This window comes from Gallus gallus, chromosome 8, assembly GCF_016699485.2.
Source record: "Gallus gallus isolate bGalGal1 chromosome 8, bGalGal1.mat.broiler.GRCg7b, whole genome shotgun sequence".
Classification (NCBI taxonomy): domain Eukaryota; kingdom Metazoa; phylum Chordata; class Aves; order Galliformes; family Phasianidae; genus Gallus; species Gallus gallus.
The window spans coordinates 13,916,376-13,936,267 of NC_052539.1; the positions used below are offsets into that span (position 1 = coordinate 13,916,376).

The 19,892-nt window shown below is 38.1% G+C and overlaps 1 protein-coding gene across 3 annotated transcripts in view; it reads right to left on the reverse strand.

Annotated features, from left to right (window-relative positions):
* The window catches only part of RPAP2 (RNA polymerase II associated protein 2), a 34,070-nt gene extending 14,205 nt beyond the window's left edge, over window positions 1-19,865 (reverse strand). For all 3 annotated transcript variants that reach the window (XM_422341.8, XM_015290687.4, XM_015290689.4), the window contains exons 1-11: window positions 19,782-19,865; window positions 19,263-19,308; window positions 18,287-18,401; window positions 17,565-17,663; window positions 16,908-16,973; window positions 16,357-16,445; window positions 14,183-14,218; window positions 12,424-13,363; window positions 10,857-10,951; window positions 9,244-9,324; window positions 2,747-2,815 (exon numbers count right to left, since the gene is read on the reverse strand). In XM_422341.8, coding sequence (XP_422341.4) covers window positions 2,747-2,815; window positions 9,244-9,324; window positions 10,857-10,951; window positions 12,424-13,363; window positions 14,183-14,218; window positions 16,357-16,445; window positions 16,908-16,973; window positions 17,565-17,663; window positions 18,287-18,401; window positions 19,263-19,308; window positions 19,782-19,842 — 1,697 coding nt within the window. In that variant the 5' untranslated portion in view covers window positions 19,843-19,865. The remainder of the gene's footprint in view (window positions 1-2,746; window positions 2,816-9,243; window positions 9,325-10,856; window positions 10,952-12,423; window positions 13,364-14,182; window positions 14,219-16,356; window positions 16,446-16,907; window positions 16,974-17,564; window positions 17,664-18,286; window positions 18,402-19,262; window positions 19,309-19,781) is intronic.
* Window positions 19,866-19,892: the final 27 nt, after the last annotated feature.

A 19,892-nucleotide genomic window follows, 5' to 3' on the forward strand; every position in this document is an offset into this window, starting at 1 on the left:
TAGATGAAGCTGACCACAGTTCACTGGAACCAGCCAGCTCAGATAAATAAGATGAAAGCAGACATTTCCTGAAAATATCTTGAAAGCTTTCCATTAGACTGTACCAGGGGTATACAGTAAAAACAGCAAGTGCCCATGCTTACATAGCAACCAATCTTCCCACCGCTCTCTCCTTTCTGTCTTGATACTGTATGTATATCTATTTATCTGCTTCAGTTTAACATCTTGTAAAGTACTTCGGGAGAAAAAGATGCAACTTCTGTTTTCTGGTTTACACTACGAAGTAGCTACTAGTGTAGCATAAAATTCCACTTAACATTGGTACTAAATAGGACAAGAAGATACAAAAATTTACCACACCGAATGGGCAAATAAATAAGAAATTTGATCTACAGATCATTTTAGAGTCAGCTGCTCCTCAACAGGCATGAATTCAAGCATTCATACAAAATCCTCTGGCTGTCGAAGTGCATTCTAAGAAAGTCAATACAGTCACAAAGACAGGAGTGCCTGAGGCTAGATTTTCAATTTGATTGAATAAATCCAGCTGTTCACTAGAAAGAGGAAATGCTTCACCACTGGGATCTCCAACATCTTATAATTCTAGAAAGGCAGTCAGACCACTTACTGTCAGGTACTTTACTTCAGAACAATGAATTAGAAGTCCCAGTTTATTTAACACTCAATAAATTTGAGGGCATGTAAGTTCTTAGAATAATTTTGGAGGGCCAGCAGAATACAAAGGGAGCCCAGGTATTATTTAAGCAGTAAAATTAGGTGTAAGATTGGGCGTTGTGACTATCCTACATGCAGATTCTACAAAGATTTAATCCACAAACTCCTAATGAAGAAAGGATAACATTATCATAATACAAAGTATTGAGCAGTGATGAGTCTTTAAGTCAATACAGCTGTGATGGTAATATTGAATATCCCAATAGCATACCACAGAAAGTGTCATTGTACTGTGAAAGTGCACTGTGAACTTAAGCATGCTGTATATTCCTAGGAGAAGGAAGTGGTGAGCCACAATATCGATGCACAAAGTCAGGTGCAACTCCAACAGTTGCTACTTTAAACAAAGTTTGCCTCCTTCCAAACAAAACAGAAATACTTGAGGTCTTAGAAGTTTCTTTTCATGTATGCCCTGAGATCCCATGCTCACCCTGCCTTCTTTTGTTTGTGTTCTTATACCTCATGCAGCACAGGGTATGTGTAATGCGGTTGGTCTTCCTGCTGGAAAGAGGAAGTTTCAGGGTCTTACTTGTGCTACTGCACTCCTGAGCATTATGACAAAATAGTCCTCCTGTGTCTGGACCAGGTCAAGACATTGGAATACATTACTGGAATAATAATAGAAATAAAATCTACTCTACTTTTCTATCACATATAACTCATTTGTTTAGGCATGGACCCTTAGAAAGCAAAGGTAAAAAAAAACCAACCTTGGTTCTCTGCTTCTACTGATTGCTACCAAGACTGCCTGCTACTTGTAGAACATTTAAAAGCAACTGTAAAACGACCATTAGCTATGAAAACATTTAGACCTCATCATAATGCAGCACAGACCAGCATTATATATTATAGCTTCTATTCAGAAGAGACACAATTTCCTTAAATGTACAGAAGCTACTTGAAAAATTCATAAGATCTGTTTCACAAATTACCAATTCAACCATAAGAATATATAGTAAAAATGACAAAAGATTTGTTCTTATAGTTGATAAAAAATGTATGCCAAGGCATTCAAGTAAAGTTACTTTCTATGTTCTGATTTAATGAATCATTTGAGCGGTATCTGGCTGGGTGACAGAGATGCAAGGCTCGCTGAAGCCTACTCTAATGCCTACTGGTATAGCCTTCCTTGGGACAGTAAAGCCAGAACAATGTGTCAGACTGAAGTAAGATCAAGGAAAGTAAATGCAGTACTGGGGATGCTATGAGGTTGGCCCACAACATCTCTTGACCTGTGAATATCTGTAAGTACTTCTCTGTCCTACTGGCTCCAGTGACCCAGGAAACGCAAAAGAAGAAGCAGCAGTGCGGTAATAAACGGTCTCTGAAATAAGATTTCTGCAATCTTGTAATTCAAGCTGAAAGACATACAAAGATTGCTTGATGGTTTAACCCTATTGAAAAGCAGGGCCTGACACTGTGAAGCCACCAGTGATTTCTTAAAAGATGAACCGATGTTAAATAACGTTTAATGTGAATTTCATAGAGAACTGTCTGTTTTATACATTGCAAAGTTTATATTCTTAACTTAAAAAATGTATGTTAATTTGGAAAGTATAAATAAAGGGATTTACTTGATGCATGTGACTGCAGCTTTTATAATTCATGCCTATGCATAGAATTTTACTGAAAAAGACTTACCTTTAGGGAAATGACCGGACTTTAATTGTGAAAGTGACATTAAAACAAGAGCACAACATTCAAACAATACATGTCATTTTGTCCTACTATTAGAGGAGGGCACAGTGTCTGACAGCAGTGAATAGAAGAGGCTGAAATATCCCCTTCCTTCCATCCCTTCTTTAAAAATATCTAACAATTAACTCTTAAAAATAACACTGTTTGTCCATTGCTAACATTCTGTTTCAAATATTTTATTTCCTTTGCATTAAAAATATTTCTGTTGACTCCTCCAGTCAATTTCAAGAAGTCTTTCCTCTGTTTTATCTGAAAATTAGATCTCCTGACCGGCTAGTTAGGACAGCTGTGTATGAGAATAAAGGGTACTTACACGGATAACAGAACAATAGCAATGAGAGTCCATTCAGGCATTTTGTGAATAATATTTCTGTTTGTTAACCTGAAAAATAGCAATTAAAAAAAATCAAAACATTTCATAGTGAAAGTAAACAGATTTTAACTGCTGAATTCAAGTTGGCCCTTTAGAGACTTAGTATGCTGCATTACAACGTGGCAGTTATAGTCGCATGTGAGCAATCAGCCAACTTTGTCTCTCCCCTCTTAGCCAGCCTCAGAGGAATTACAGAATTGCCAGTATGAGTCTTTGTTCCAGAGAGAAGTGGGATGAGGAAGGTAGAGCAGAAGCCAGTTCTTTGAATTCATAGTCTTGGCTGCTGTGAGGGCTCAACTCTCCCTGACACCAAATAGGAAATGCCAGGAACTGCATATATGCTTTCTGTAAAGATGGGCCTTCAACGCTCAGTTTCTTCCTTATTGCTTTCAGATCCAGATTTACTGTAAAAGCTAATGTTACAGTGTAGCAAAAATGCTAAGTCACAGCTTGAAACAGTGATTGAGCACCTGGTGGGAAGGCAGGGCCAACCCAGGGGAGCTCAGCTGCATGCAATGCACCTGAGTGACCAGAAGGGGTGGAGCCAGGATCCATCCCTTCCCAAACCTCATTTAAGGGTTGGCAGTGGAGGTGAGGGTACCTTGTTGGAGATCCCTGCCTATTGGAGGCCTTCTGAAGGTGAGCAGCTTTTCTTCCTTTGTTTCCAAATGCTCAGATGCTGTATTTAGGCTTATTCTCATTTGCTGCAGCCTAGCATTGTGTCACTCTGCTATTATTGCAATATTTCCTATCACACAGCAGCATTATGTGCATGAACATATGGGATTTTAAGATACTGGAGGTAGTTCTCTGATGATTCGTGTTACTGAAGTAGAAACCTACAATTCTAACTTAAGCAATGGGTGTCAGTGCAGATATAAGAGCAGGAAAATGAAGTGTGAATGAAGAACCACAAAGATGCTCAACAACAGGATTGCTACATCTTATATCCACTGGTCCATGTGGCTTAATTCAGCAGTAATGCCATCTTGCTTAAAGTCAAATACTAATATGACTTAACAATTCACATGTGAATCATTTTATGGCTGAATTTAGGTGTGACTGGTGCTGTTTGTGATGAGCAATTTTATGGAAAAGACACAACTCAGACAGAATGCATAGCTGTGTGGGAATCCAAAAAAAAAGCTAGCAGAATTAATTTTATTTAGACAGATGCTGCCATACAACAGAAATGCTGAAGGGGTGAGCGCCTTAATGTGTTTGTTTCCTTCTTCCGCTCTGCTTATCTTCTCTGTAGTCTTACATGAATCAGACCCAGAATGAAGCTATTCTATCACTCACACATGTCTATTAGCACTGGAGAAGATGGAAGGTTGCTAATAGGTCTGAAAATAAACCCTTTTTTTCTAGAAGCAGATATTTCCTAAAAGTAGAACTTCACCTGCTCCTTCAGAGGCTTTACCTTCTTCTTCATTAGAAGAGACAATGGAGATAGAGGACATCAACCACTGCAGAGGTAGAACAGTAGAGTTCTATACCATGTTCAAGGTTAATTTTAGGAGGAAAGACTTAAATCTGTTTTGGGCATTTCAAGGGAAGATTTAATACCTGGGAGTTTTCTATAACTCCTAGCCTAGTCATAGAAGTTCTATTGCTGAATCTCTTCACCTTATCAGCTCTAACAATTTTATCAAAATAGTACCAACTAAGCGTGATTATGGTAGCATGACAGATGCCTGTAACACAACTGATGGAAGCTCCAAAAAAATAACAGCAACTCTGCCTCTAATTCATTACTAAAACACAGCTGTGTGTAGGCATACCCTTTCTCCTGATTTAGTACCACAAATCCAGCTTCAGGATCAGAACAGAACTGTGCTCAAGGGATCCCAAAGCAAAATGATCTATAAAGATGAGCTAGACATTGAAGTTTCCAATGTTGTCTTCTTACTTTTCCTCCTCCAAAGGGCAGTTTTAAAATGAAATACCTCTCAACAGATTGGATTCCATGGTTTTCTTCACTCAGTAAGGCTTTTAATTTCTTTAGGAAATTAGATAGCAGAAATACCCAAGAACACTGGAGAAGTGTTCATACTTGCCATTGTTAAAACTCAACTTCTCTTTTCTCACTTTGGAAAAATCATACCCAATTGTATTCAAAATCCTTATTAAAAATACAGTTGTAAATAAGATAGGATCATTCCCCTTATTTAAAAAAAATGCACTCATTTTGTTTCAAAAAGGACAGTAATGATTAAAGCAGTATTACCCTGCTTTTTTTCTTCAAGTCTACTATCAAAGTAAGATTTTTGAAGCAGTAATTATTGAAGTAGTATCTCAACAGTCCTAGTTTTGTTAAACGATGAAAGAAAAAGCAACATATTTTACCACGTATATAGGAATCATCATGTCAAACTAAAACAAATAGTATTGGTAAATACAAATTATTTTTTTATTAAACAATGCACATTTACTAACTGCTACCAAAATAGCTAATGGCAGTAGCTGGCAGCAAAGCTAGTAACTGATAAACTGTTTCATTTTTCTGGTTATAAGAAAAGACAAAACAAAGGCTGAAGGTCTTAACTCAATACTGATGACAGCGATAAACACTAAGAAATGTCTGATGGAATCATCTTGACAGACAATTCATATGTAACATTCCAGTTAATCTGCTATGATAAGACACAATGGAAGAGACAGATCTAACACACCTGGGAAAACTCTGTCAAATAGAGAAAGCAGCTTTATTTCATTGCTCTACAAGGAGTTATTATTGATTAGAGTACAGGAAGGTGTCATTCTTGTACACAAACTGAGAGATGCAGTTATTTGTGTCAATTAACTCTTATTCAATGTTAGTATTGATTGGCAAGGTCTCAACACTAGTCATTGCCATCAATATGCTATTTATGAAGGAGGCAGTCATAAGATGCAGATAACCAGCAGGATACGCCAGTATGGATCTGCTGATGTACTGCTGTCACTGGACTGGATGAAGTGAGGCTTCCACAACCTTTCAGTACAACACCTGTCCTAAAGCACATGTGCAACTGAAAAAAAAAACATTTTAGGCTGATCAGACTAAAGCTAGCAACCTACAGGTGTGAAGCCTTAAGTAATATGGAGCAGTGGAAGGGCAGTCACTTTCAAGAACAAGCTGTGTGTCAACACTAAGGCCTCTGAAGAGTAAAGCTTTCAGGAAACAGGCAAGTGCAAGTCCTCTGCAAAAATGGTTCATTAATTCTTTGTCTTGCCTTTGGCCATAACTAGTACTTCAGAAGAATCCATGAAAGACAGGAGAAAAAGGTCACCAGATTTGTCTCTCACATATTATAGAAATGTTTAAACACTCTAAAAGCTTTAGAACATGATTTGGGCAGAGAAATATTTTCTGTTAAGAAGTTTAGTTAAACTTTCTCACACCTACCCAAAGAAAGAAAAGAATATGCAACTTCTCAAAAGTGAGTGTCTCTACTCTCTTAGACTGTAAGAATGGATGGTTAAGCCAAGAATGCTGGATGGGTTTCTTAGTTGCTATTTTGCAAATACTGTGGTTCGTGCCAACACAGCTTGCAGGAAGGATGTGCTATGCCTGGACTAACTTCTTCCCTCAGCCATTACACAGAAGGACCAACAAAGCTCCTGTGAAGGAGCTCTGACTAAGTAGATGCATCACAGTGACAGAAACTGACAGGTAAAGGACTAAAGAGTAAGATGCAGACAAATTCCATTGCAAACCACCTCCCAGTAACTGACTGGAGCTCAGCCTGCAAAAAAAAAAAGTGAACTCTAGTATGGAAGTTCTGAGAATACAGAGGAGACCAAGGTTGAGATAACCAGTAAATGGAAAACTAAACCCAATAATAACACAAAGAGCACACACAGTTGGTCCTTCTCCTTCGGTTATCTTCCCATTCATTTACTTTTAGATGCTGACTTTGCTAGTGGAACTTCATTAGCCAATGCTGGCCTGAATTGTAACCAATGCCTGCCATGGCAGCAAATTTAAGTACTTCCCTATGAGCCCCGTGCTAGAACCTGAACATCAATACACTTGAATTAAAGGAAAGAAACTCTCAGCACTGCAGGTGCTCACCACGTCTGCATTTTCTGATTTCTAGGAAACAATTTGATACAGGAAAACAGTCCAACGTGAATGGCAGGTAGATAAGACAAAGCTGCAATAGAAAGTTATGAACACATATTTAAGAAAGAGCAATATCACATTCATTCTGAGAGTCTGTAAGTGACAAGTGCCATAAAATCAACTGAAATATATGTAACCTTAATTTACAGCAGAAATCCTATTTTCAATGTGCGACACTAACCTTTTAAAAAATAAAAACCATACATTCACAAACATAATACCTTAGCATCAATTTCTATATAAATAGCTAATTTTGTCTTCATCTTTTAACAAAATGCCCTTACACACTCTGGAGAATATTTGACATCTCAGTTTTCGTAACAAAAGCTTACAGGCGCTGTGGGACTTCGTTTGGGAAGAGCTTTAACCATTCTAAAATGTCTCTTGAGATGCCTGTAGTGCATTTCCCAGCAGTGGTGATTGAATAATATGTTGCCCAAAGGAGGCTGAACTGCAAGTGTTCCTTTAAAAACCAATGGAGCTGAAAATTGTTGTTGCTTAGTTCACAACATGCTCTTTTACCCTTCTTCAGCTAAACTCTACTACTGCCATGTATTTTACTTCCTTCCCTCTTCAGCCTGAAATATTTCTAGTATGACAAGTAAGGAAGTTCAGTAGCAGTGCTGCCTCTGTAGTCATTAAGCGTTTTAACCATATTAACAAAGAAAGTAAGATTTAACTTTCTGATCCGTACAAACATAAACACAGCTTATAATTTATCCCAGGTCCCCTGCAAAAGCAATCAACTTATGAGTCAGAGACTCATATTGATTAAATTTAAGTATGGCAATAGAGATTCAAACCTGGTGCCTTCTGCCAGAGAGCTAGCTTTTCTGTATGACAGTTTTATACCAGAAGTACAAGGAGAAAGGGCTCATGTTTTTATTATTTCTCTATTTCCAGTATTTTCATATTACTTTACTTTCAGCAACACTAGCGACTCTAACTGTTGCGAGATGCATATAAAACAGTAATAAATTCTTGTGTAGTACTCACAGTTGTTATCAAACGCTCCTTTCCTAAAAGGCTGCATTTCTAAGCAATTTATCTTTGTATGTTTTTAAAAGGGTACACTGCCTTCCTACAGCAAAGGTCCTCTGCAGCAAACTGCTTTTGAAACCTGATATTCAGGCCATGTTATCTTTGAATAGCAAAAATAATTTAAAATATAAGTTCTGCTTTTGAGGTTTTTCAGCTAAAGTGACTACTTAGCATTCATACCACAGAGCAACAGAAATGCATCTTTAAGACACGAAGATCTAATTCAAAGAGCAGGCGTATACCCATTATACAGATGCTACTTCAGTATAACAAAAAATATCTTCCATGGTTGCAATGTTGTTAAAATCTTAATCACAGTTAAATGACTACAGTTTGGACCTCGTTCTGCAACACAAAAGTTCTTATATTTAAAAAAGATTCATGCACAAAATCAGCAGAAAGAAAAAGATGTATCTTCCATAGTTCAAAAAACCCAACAAAAACCAAAAACCTGGCATGTACTGAGATCCATGTTTCAGTGGTGTTTCTCTGGCTATCGGACAAATCATAAGGAAGCAGGAAGAGTTGGGATTCTATTCACCAAAGACTAGATTTCTTGTGTCAAATGCCACAAGAATGAGCTTTGGTGAATCTACATGTAAACATGTGGATGGGAGGTGGCGGAGAGGAAACTATTTCAAGAGTAACAGCCTACAGAGTTAGCAACTCCTGGTGCTCCCTTCCTGACAGCACGTCAAGATGCAAAGCATAATTGAGGTCCAAGATGTAAGAGTGGTGGCTCCCCAAAAAATTAGAAACATTTTGAGAAGTTACTACCATTCTGATATCTCCCTTTCTTTAGTCCCAGGGTTTTTAAGTATCCTCTTCAGTGCTTCTGACTATCTGTTGTGTAGGAGCATACCCTAGACCTACTTCCCCTCGAAATTAGGAGCAAGAAAGGTCAAGCTGGACTTTCTTTCCATCTTGAGAAGTTAGTTGTAATAATTATTAATTATATTAAATCCTGTTAGCCCAGCTACGGGGAGCCAGAGCGAAAGAAAGTGACAGATGTCAGAAAGTCACGCTTAATAGGAGGTGACGAGGTAGCAGAACCTTTAAAAGACTCACCATCATCCTCCAGAGACCACTGGCCTAGTTTTTAAGAATCTACAAAGACTCCTGGTGACCGAGCCACTGTCAGGAGCAAGGAACGGGTTGACTTGTTAGTCCACAGGGAATGTGACATTTCCTACATGAACACACAGCCTCTCTGTGCCCAAATCATAAAAACAAATCATGGGATGTTTAATCAATCAAGAATTGCTAAATAAAGACCAATACTTACCGGAAAGTTTTGACAAGATTTTTTAGCTCTGTGTAAACATCCCCTAGCGTAATCTGAAGAGGGCCCAGAACTGCAGGTAATCTAGAAGGCAAGAAGCACTGGTTAATGTTCTTGTCTCCTCTTAATTTCTCCTCAAGTGAGGCTTCCATCAGAGCTCATTAAAGGTAATGAAAAGGGAAAAAAGTTTCTGTGCAATAGATTTGGCATATAGCTTACATTTCAGATTCCTCTCAGTGCTTTTTGGGCAGTATCTTCACTTTTACAACACTCTGCTTATAAAAATAAGAAGCTCTACTTCAGTGTGAATGTGAAGTAGAAATTGTATAGTTTTACATGCATATTCTATTAAATTCTATGTCAGTTCTGATGTAACATTCTTACAATAAAAAAATGTTTTTCATTATAAATACTGGAATTTCAGGCTTCATAAATGCTTTAGAAGTTTATATTGGTTAAAAAATAAAATTACAGAAGGAAAATTACATGCGTAACTGTTGTTCACACAAAGAGTATCTGCTAATCTTAGACTTGTATACGACACAAAAAGGATGCAACAGAAATAACACTCCGTTAGAAATCTGATCATTAGAACAAAGATGTTAGCAGGGCAATCAGAAAACTTCAATGGCAGTTTGCTCCCCTGCTTGAATGCATAAAACTTTGATAGAGAACACTGCAAACTGCACGTACTGCTTAACTAGTTCTTGTTATTGCCAGCATTTGGGGATACCATCTTTTGCTTTTCACATATTAGATGTGGATTTAAGCTAAAACTTTTGCTTCAATTTGCTTGTTTCATGGTTAACAACTTCCTGTATTTGAATATCCAGTTATTTACACTTATATGTATGGGTACTGTGCTGATGCTGTTGGAATTGTCAATATTTCAAGCTGTCTTTATATCACTGTACATCTTACTAGAACTGTGTATTCCCACCAACTTTATCTGAACCAAAAAAATCAATTAAAACTACAATTAAGATAACAAACACTATATACATAAACTGCATACAGTTATATATTATTGTTTGCATGTATATATGTATTTATTGCTGATTTCCAGTTCCTATTTTACATCCCTCAGAACCTGCTTTTGAAGAACTTAATTTAGGCACTTTAGATGTTTCCAGGAATCTGAGCAAAAGGAGGATGATAAATGAAGTGCTTTCCGCAGATTTTTTTTTGAAGCACATATTCATTTTAAGCTCTATATGTTAAAACAACATTTAGATCAAGAAAACATAGATACTTTCAGTGTCATGGCACAGCTGATTTCTAACAACTACTGATGAGCAGGAACATGTCCTGCCAGCCTTGAACGTACAACTTGTCCATTCTTACATGCACCAGAGCTTGTAGTTGACAAGTTTATCTTAGGGACCATCTCAGTAGCAAGATTCTGACATAATCTTAGCAGGCTGTGCAAGCTGACATTTGCTACTCCACCATAGCATGACGGTGTCAGAAATAATTTCTTTAGGGCAATACTGGTTATGAATAATGCCACCCAGAAAAAGGTGAAGAATATCCTTGCACAGTGTGTTCATTTCTTACAATAATGATGGAAGATCACCAACTTCAGCTTGACAGTTACTGAAGTAAGGAATACTTACGCTTTTCTCAGTTTTTCGAGGACAATTCGCTTTCTAATCTGCATTTGTGCATTTGAATCAACGAGTGGGAATGTGAGGTCTTGCTGTTGATCATCCTGTATTACAATATTAAAACCTTTAATTACAACCTAATATTTAATTGCAGTCAATGCATCAAAATAGTCACAGCTTATCAACTGATGTTTAAACATAGGAAAACTCTCATCTCTGAACAGAAAAAAATAGTAATGTCTTAATGGATAGAACGCTGGTTAATTTCACCCAACACAGTTTGCAGCTAACCTGCTTTTCCCCTTTCCTTGTAAAGCCGTATGCTAGATACTTTAATTCAACTAATGGTAAATTTATTCACAATTAAATCAGTCTGAACTTTTTTACAAAAAGCAATTTTAAAAGAAGCAGTATTATGAAAGTTATACCCTCTTATGCTCATAATACACTTGACCTTTAAAAGCAAAGGCAATTCCACATGCTGGTACAAACTGTACAGCCTACCTAGGATAGTTAATGTACTGTTTTACTGTAATGACAAGAAGACCTGGTTGCTGTCAGATAGTCTGTCTGCCCTGATAAAACTTCAGACCACTCTATATTTCTGTAGTTCTGCAAATCCTCCAGCCTTTTTTCCTCCAAATTGTCTACGTTGCAGCAGCATATCCAAGTAAATCAGCAGGCACCAGCTCAGAGAATTTTAACTATAAGTAGTGCCAGAGATCTAGTCTGACCCAAAAGAAGAAATAAATCTAATATCAAGTATTCTCTGTCATGAATTAAAGGCAAAACAAACAAACAAAAAACCTTAACATAGATTTTAGGTAATGAATAAAAGGTGGAGGAGCAAAAAAATCTAGTTCCTCTTTCACCCAAGACCTACTCTGTCCTGTAACAGGTTTGTTTCTTTTAAGTAAACCTTATTTATTTGCAAGGCAGCAGTTTTACAGAAAGCCTTTGTTATAGAAGTCCTAGTCCTCCATCACTCCCACTCACAGAAATCACCAGTTTTTCTTGTCAGTAAGCTATTCTCACATAGGGTTCTTCAACAGCTTGATCTCATTGCAATTATGCAATGCTACAGTTGTAGAGTTGTAAAGATGATGAAAAGGACAGGCCTGGGAAGTGGTGACAGTAGTTGTACTTCATCTTTCTACTAGGATTACAGTAGCAATAGTTCTACCTATTCTCATTGGCTACAAAAACTGTATAGGGCCCATATACATCTTAACTTCTTTCCTATTCCTGACTGCCATTACTTCCCTTTGCTTGTTTCAGTCCATGTTCAGATTGTGCTCAAGCAACCAAATCATCTTTCATGTTTCACAAACTGTAAGGAAGCTACCAGAACTGAATGCTTCCCAAACAGTCAAATTCATTCTTATCAACCTAAAATAGTTTTCTTCAATCTTATGGGATTGCTTTGAATCTATCCAACCTTTCTTTTACTATTTTACATTAATAGCCTGATGTTACCATGGCCATATCCACTTACAAAGGCAGCAGCAAAGAGCTTGCAATGTCTACTTAAAAGCAGGATTTAAACAGCCTGGACACTGTCCCATTAGGCACTTACTTTGTCTGTACTTGAATGTTCATCTGTTTGTGTATGTGCTAACTCCTCTTCAGCCAAGATGCACTTTCCTTTATAGAACTCTCTAACTCGGAGTTGTAGGAACTCTGTTTCTTCTTTTAACTTTTCATAACTAGGCACAGGCTTAACTGTCTCACCTGAGCCCATAAAAGGTAAGGAATAGTTCAGACTGTTTTCAGACTTCCCTACAGCAGCATTAAGATCTTCGGGTGTATCTAAGTCATCCTCATCAAGTTCTTCATTTTCTTGATTGGCAGATGATAGGCATTCTAATGAGCATAAAGTGTAGTTTGGACCATACAAAAATTTTAAGGTTTCCTCAGTTCTCCATTCTGTAAGTGTTTGCTTAAGCAGTTCTAATAAACTGTGTTTGGCAGCCGAGGTAGGAACTGAATCCCTCGGTTCAATTTTTGCATGTTGTTTTGAGTTAGCTAGCATTTTAAGGTATTCCGCTCCTTTTTGGCTCACACCTAGGAAGACTATCTGTGAATTGCTACAGGTATTTTCACAGTTCTCAGAAGCATTTGATTTTCCTGGAGTAGCATTTTTTGAGGGCGTTGCAGTTATTTTCTTTTGAACGGTGCAAGCATGCATTTCTTCCTGAGCACTTAATTTACAATTAGAGAGTTGTTCAGTGACTTCTACTACATCAGAGTCTTCAGATTTAGGGCTGGAACAGACTTTCTGAACATCCTTCTTTTTGAGAATGCTGTTTCTGTGCAATTGCTGTGCAAGACTGGCCGAACTTGACTGACTTCTTGGTAGAACAGAAGAAACAAATTCCTGTTCGGTATCACTGCTGCTATCACTGGCTGTGCCATAAGAAGCAGATTCACATGGATTTGAAGATACCCTAGGATTTTCAATGTCAGAAGCTTTAATTACTTCATCACATAGTTTCACCTCTTCTCCAGATTGGCCACTGTAACAGAAAACAAGTCATCAATGAAATAAGAAATAGATGTTACGTGAGATTGGAAAATTATTATAAGTACCATAAATGGAACCTTGTTTCTCTACAGTAGATGTGTACTTTTTTTTGCTCAACAAATCATCTTTAAACTCGGAGTTCTAATGTTTTGCAATTAAGATGGCAAGTTTAAATGCTATTTAGAGAAACTAGTTCCCAGATACTTACTAGCAGTTAGAATAGCAAACAAGTTATTATTAAAGACAACAGATGCAAGTTCCAATTCAGTATGAAGAATTTTGAAGTACTTCCACTTTAAAATGAAGATCAGTATCTCAATATACATATGAACATAGTACCTGAAAATCAGTAGGCCAGTAGAGCTTGTTTTTGGCATATCTAAGTTTGCCATCTAATGGCTGGATGTTCCAAAAGAAAACAAAGTCGCAATACACAGCAAGGTACAGAGAGATGACAGAGTAACGTGACTTCAATTGAGCTGATACTGATATTTTAGAATAGGAAGTACAGAAATTTTCATCACCTATAATTGGTACCACTTTATTTATAAAGAATAGATGGTATAAAATATTTAAAGTACAAACAGTGTATTTGTTTCAGATTTCAGCAGGCTCAATTATGACACATAGGCCAAGAGCAGCTGTACACTAAATCATACAGGTCAAACATGCTAGCTTAGAATCACAAAGGAAAAGAAATATGACAAATAATCCTTTGTCTAATAAGGCCTTTTCAAAGACTTGCCTTTTACCTGATATAATGTTAATATTTCTAGCTATCAATGTATTAACAAATTATTGTTCAATGTACCTCTGCCCCTTCTTCAGCAGCTCTATGTCTGATGGTCTGCAAAAAGAATACAAGGAATGAAGACATTTTTCTGCTAAATCAGTGCTCTTGAAATACACAAACACAGAAAATACATAGTTGAGGCTGGAAAGAACCTGCAATGATCTCTTAGTCCAACATCCTTGGAACAAAGCAGGGTTAGCTGGAGCAGGTTCATACATGCACATTCACAGAGCATAATTTGTGTGGTCCTGTAGCATGATACCTTTAACAACAATTAATCAAATCATATAAATGTTAGTCAGAAAGGACCTCTGGAGGTCTTTAATCTGACCTCTTAAAACAGTGAGATTGTCACCAGCAGCAGATTAAGTCAGCCACATCTTATGCAAGTTTAAATCTTGAAAATCTTGAGGATTGAGACTTCGGAACCTTTCTGTGTACATTGATTTGTTCCACCACTCTTAAAGCACACCTTTTCCTCAATGTCAATGTAAACAACTGATACCATAATTTATGGCCAACACTGCTCGGTTAAGTTTTCGGATAGTAACCAAGAACAGCTCAGGTCTGTAGTCTATGTAATTATTTTCAAGAAGTTGTAGACTGTTTTCAGATCATCCCTTGGTTTCCTCTTCATCAAACTAAACACGCTCAGATCCTCATAGGTCACAAGGTCCCTACAGGAAAAACAATCCTGAGTAATTTGCAGAAAAATGCTCCAAATTGATATAGTAAATAGGAATATTCAGGATATCTTCATTTGAAGTTTTACTTGTTTAAGAAATTGAATCCAAAGGTTTCCAGAAACTAGAACCAAATTTCTAGCTGCAGTTCTGCTTCATTTCAGTTATAAAGTAGTATCACAATGCTAATTATTTTATTCAACACTGATTATTGAAATCCACCCTTGCCTTACGAATGACAGATAACCTTTAAAGCATGCCCTGAATATAAGTCAATGAAATAACACCTTAAGCTCAGACAGTATATATAAAAACAACAACACAACAGATTTAGAAGGATGAAAGCTGCACTTTTCATGTAAATGAACTGAGTCTGGAAAGTAAAGGTGATAAGATAGTGATTTAAACTACTAACTCCAAATAATTACTCTTTAAAGTTTTAAATGGTGGTTTTTAGCCTTCTCTATCAAGAGAATTTGAGATGTTTTCATGTGTAAATGTGTATCAGTGTGTGTATATATGTTTATGCAAACAGATATTACTAGCCATGCACTGCCTGTTGTGTTTGTTTGTTTTGGAAAATACGCCCACCCCAGCATAAATAATTAACTATGTCAAACATATCAAAACTCTGCTCTTTATGTTAACAACAAAGAGATAGTAAAAATAGTTTCTTTAGAGAGAGCAAAACAATACCATGAAAACACCGGTAAGCTTACTTTAATATTTTACAGTTTTACCTAATTCTTCAGATCAGGCTGTTCTAAGCCTCTTCTCTCACTGATCCATATTTCATATAACTTCTAATGTGAAACTGAGCTCACGCATTTCAGATTGTTTATTCTGTTGAAAGCAAGGGTACTTGCTTGGACAATGAAAATGGAATAAATGAGCTGAACCTTCTCTAGGCAAGAATTTACTGTTGAGCAGTGACACCCAGTGGCTCGATTATTATTTGCACACCTCTGTTTCCTCACTGTTTAACATATTAAAGCACGGACTATGTAACACTTCCAAAATGTGTGTTGCAGTAATAACAGAAAATGGGCAATCTGAAATGACAGTTTTATGCAGGATAAGAGACTCCTTCCTTTTGCAGACTTTCAGTCTAACCTTAAGCCCAATGCAAGTGCTCTGTTAAAATGAGAAAATCTCTTGTAACAGAGTAGGATGAATGATTCCTTTATCTTACGTGACTTGTAAAAATCCAATCAGAATAAATACATTTTAAAATTAATAGGAGTTGATTATTATTTGATTGTTTTGCTGTCTAAACTAACACGGTCAAGTCTGTTGAGTAGTCATTACTAGAACTGGGCCACATCAATTACAGTAATCCATATGACAACATTTAACATGAATACCATGCTAAGTTAACACGTTAACATCACTTGTCTCTGCTTCAGCCTAACCATTTGGATGTACTGCAAGTAATTAATAAGCACTGCAGTTTGGGCAGAGAAAACAATATCCTCGAAATGAGCTACAAATACATAAGGTCACACTTACATTTCTTCTTCTCGCATCCATACTGGACTCTTGGAAATTTGAGCTTCAAAATATTTAGATGCTCTATAGCAAAAGTTGCTGCAAAAGCACTGGAAATAAAGCATGGAAAATACGATTAAAGAAATCTTTAGTAATAATAATCTTGAAAAAAACACCAAAACACTCAAAGATCCTGAATCCTGTAAAAATGCCATACAGTTTAAAAGATATGCAATAGTGTAAATTCTGGTCAGCAACAGAACTTTTTTTTTTTTTTTTTGTAGTTTTCAATACAACTCCTAAAATTTTGCAGCACCTTAAAAAACTGTCTCGCACAGTTGTGTCAGATAAGATGACAGAACATCCCAGCACTTTGCAGAGTCAAGCTTGGTAGCCTGGAGATGGAAGTACACTACTTAGCAACTTCATAATCTAATAGTTTATGAAAATCATTTTCATGAGATCCAGACGCATTGGTTCTGATTCAGTCCACTATATGAATGCTGTTACAAAATGCATTTGTAATGTGGAGACAATATTAAATAGATTTTAAAAACAGCCTGTTACCATACCTTTCTTTCAGTAATATCATAAACTCTGTTAGTTCTTGTTGAAATCCTGTACTTCTGTTTTGGCACCTAAAATGATATGCTTCCATCAGCAAGATTGTCACATTGTTACATAAAACTTTCCTCCCAATTCACATTTTCAATATGTGTAATGTGTTCAGTTTTAACTGAATTACATACTGCAACCACCTTTTCTCTCAACTTTCTTGGTATTGTATCTCCTTAGACATAAGAACTGCAATTTCTCATTATTCATTTACATCTTAGTAGACAACTTCAGGCCTACAGGAAAATCTCTGCTGGGAGAGAACCAATGGAGCTGCCATTATTCATGTGTGACTCCACCACTATTCAGACAAATCCAGATGGGAGCTTACATTAAATGTAACAGTCTCCAAGTTCTGTTGGGATGCGTGAAGTCTAAAACTGTACATACTTTTTTTCATGATTTTTTTTCCCCACATAACTGGTTGTAACACAACTGGTATTACACCACAGGTTATTTAACTGTGCTCATAGTTCCACTTAAGCTCTGATATACTGTATTTAAGTGTGACTGATTTTGACACAAGTAATGCGTGTTTTTGGAGGGGATGTATTTGCAGTCAAAAAATGCTAATAGGTTCTTATGATAACACTACTCATAAAAAAGCAACTTACATTTTCCAGTTTATTTTGACATACAGGGTAACCACACAGTTTGATGATAGACCGTTCATCAACAATGTCTTTATAGTGAGATGGAGTAATACATCTTCCCTGCAATGACAAGAAAATAGTTCAAGAACAAATACTGGAAGATCTATCGTTTTTCATTCTCAAATGAAAATAAGCAAATACGTACTTTCCATTTTATAAAAGTTTAATAAACAGCACTTAACAGCATAAACAGAACTTACCCAGTAAAAATGGTAAGAAGGTTTAAAAGTACACGCACTTATTTTTGCCTATACAAGCACCTCATCATATACCTCTGGTGTGATACCTATTCTCACAATTGTCCTTTAATGTTATGCACACCTATTTGCCATCATATTTACAATCTTAACCGGACTAATCCTCGTATCTTCCGAGTAAAACTGCTGCCAGATGAACCGTGGGGTAAAGAGTACCATTTAAATTCACAGAGGACATGATGTGGACCTAACTTCTTGTACTTCTGAGAGGCACAAACAAAGTATACTAATAGAGAGAGATTCACAATTGTATCTCATCCTACAAAACTGGAGCATATTTTCACTTTAAAATAAGGCAACCGTCAATGGAGCTGACAAGAGAGAGTGAACGCATCCACTCTGAACTGCAGCCAATTGTTCTAAGAACTGTAAAAAAAACAGTTGGACACTGAGATACAAAATAATACAACAACTTGCAACACCTACAGAATTCAGCAGGAACTCTTCAGTAATGTTCTCTTCCAGGAGCTGCTCAACAATATGCAATGCCTTCTTCTCAAGTTCAATCTTTTTTCTAGTAGAAGCCTCCAGGGCTGCTTTCCTGTAACATAAGAGATGTTAAATGAAACAGAAAGCAGCTCCCATAGGCAATTCCCTAACTGAATATCTTCTTTTCTGGAATACAGTAGCTTGCATTTTTTGCATCTCATCAAGTTGGCCACACAAAGCAACGTGTGGAATATAAATTTTGTAATGACCACCAAAAAAAAAAAAGATTCCAACTTCACTTTGCTTTATTTTCTCCCCCAGTCAGGAAAAGTATTGGCTTTTATTGCCAAACCACAACAGAATTATCCCAGTTTTGCACGCTCCCATTGGTCGTGTATTTTCCTGTATCTTCCATGAATGTGCAGTGAGGCACATTTTAATATATTCTCTTAATATCTATAGATTTTAGCCTTTGCTGAATTTCATTCTCACTCTGTAAGGCAGGCTGATCAACCTGCAGCAGCCAGGTGACAGAACAGAGACACCCCTTGCAGTTCTGCCTCCCCCAGGAAAGAAGTTCTCCGGCCACCCGTGGCACCACTGCGAATCTGAATTCCTTTGGGCAGCTTTCCCTGACGGGCGGCTGTCCGACGTCTCTGTGGGGAGCAGGTGGCAGAGGCACCTGTACTATGGCGCTCTGTGCTGGTTGAAGGGGATGCAGCTTTCAGCCCTGTTAAGATGTGGTGTGCAGCTCTGGCCAAACAGGATGGCTGTGCCTATTCTAAGCAACACTGGGTTGATGTTCAGTTAAAAGACGCACGGCATCAGGCCAAAAGCCTGCAGGAGGTGGATGCTGGTGTTCTGTGGAAGTCAGTCATCTCTAAGAAAGCCAAAAACATGGGAGGAAGAGAGTGCAGTTTCACAGTGAAGCAAAGCAAAGCGAGCCCCGTATGCTGTTCGCTAGAAATGGTACCTCTGAGCAGCGTCTTCATTTTTTGGAGCAGCTGACCGTTTATTTCCTAGAAATCAAAAACATGGGTGCACGTAAGTGACTTTTCTTCCTTTAGCAATGGAAAACATTGGAACTTTTTAGAAATACGAAGATTTCTGCAAGCACAGTGGAACGCACAGAACCCAGCTTTTGGTGGCCGTGCCTTCAGCAAGGCAGTAACCGCTCCGCAACGTCAGGCACAGCTTTCGTACCGCTCCCGGGGTAAGCACGGCCTGCCCTGACCCGGACACGGAGCCGCTACGCCCAGAACGTGTATTTTTAGGTGACAGCTCCGTGCAACCAGAGACTCAGCCTAACGCAGTGCCGCAGAGCCCGATGGGGCTCGGGCAGCCTCACCCGACCGCTTGCCGGGAGCCCGGCCTCATGCAGCCGCAGCCGCTCTCTGGCCCCAGCCGCGCAGCCCGCCTACACGAGCCGAGCCGGCCCGAACTCGCGGCATCGCTATGCCGGCCTGCGGGCGGAGCGCGGCGCGGAACTCACCTGCGCGCCGCCGGCCGGGCCTCCCCTTCGCACTGCCCCCGGGCTTCCCGTCCGCCATCATGGTGCTGCCGGCTCCCTCCCTCTGACCTCTCACCGGAGGCGGAGCCGTGT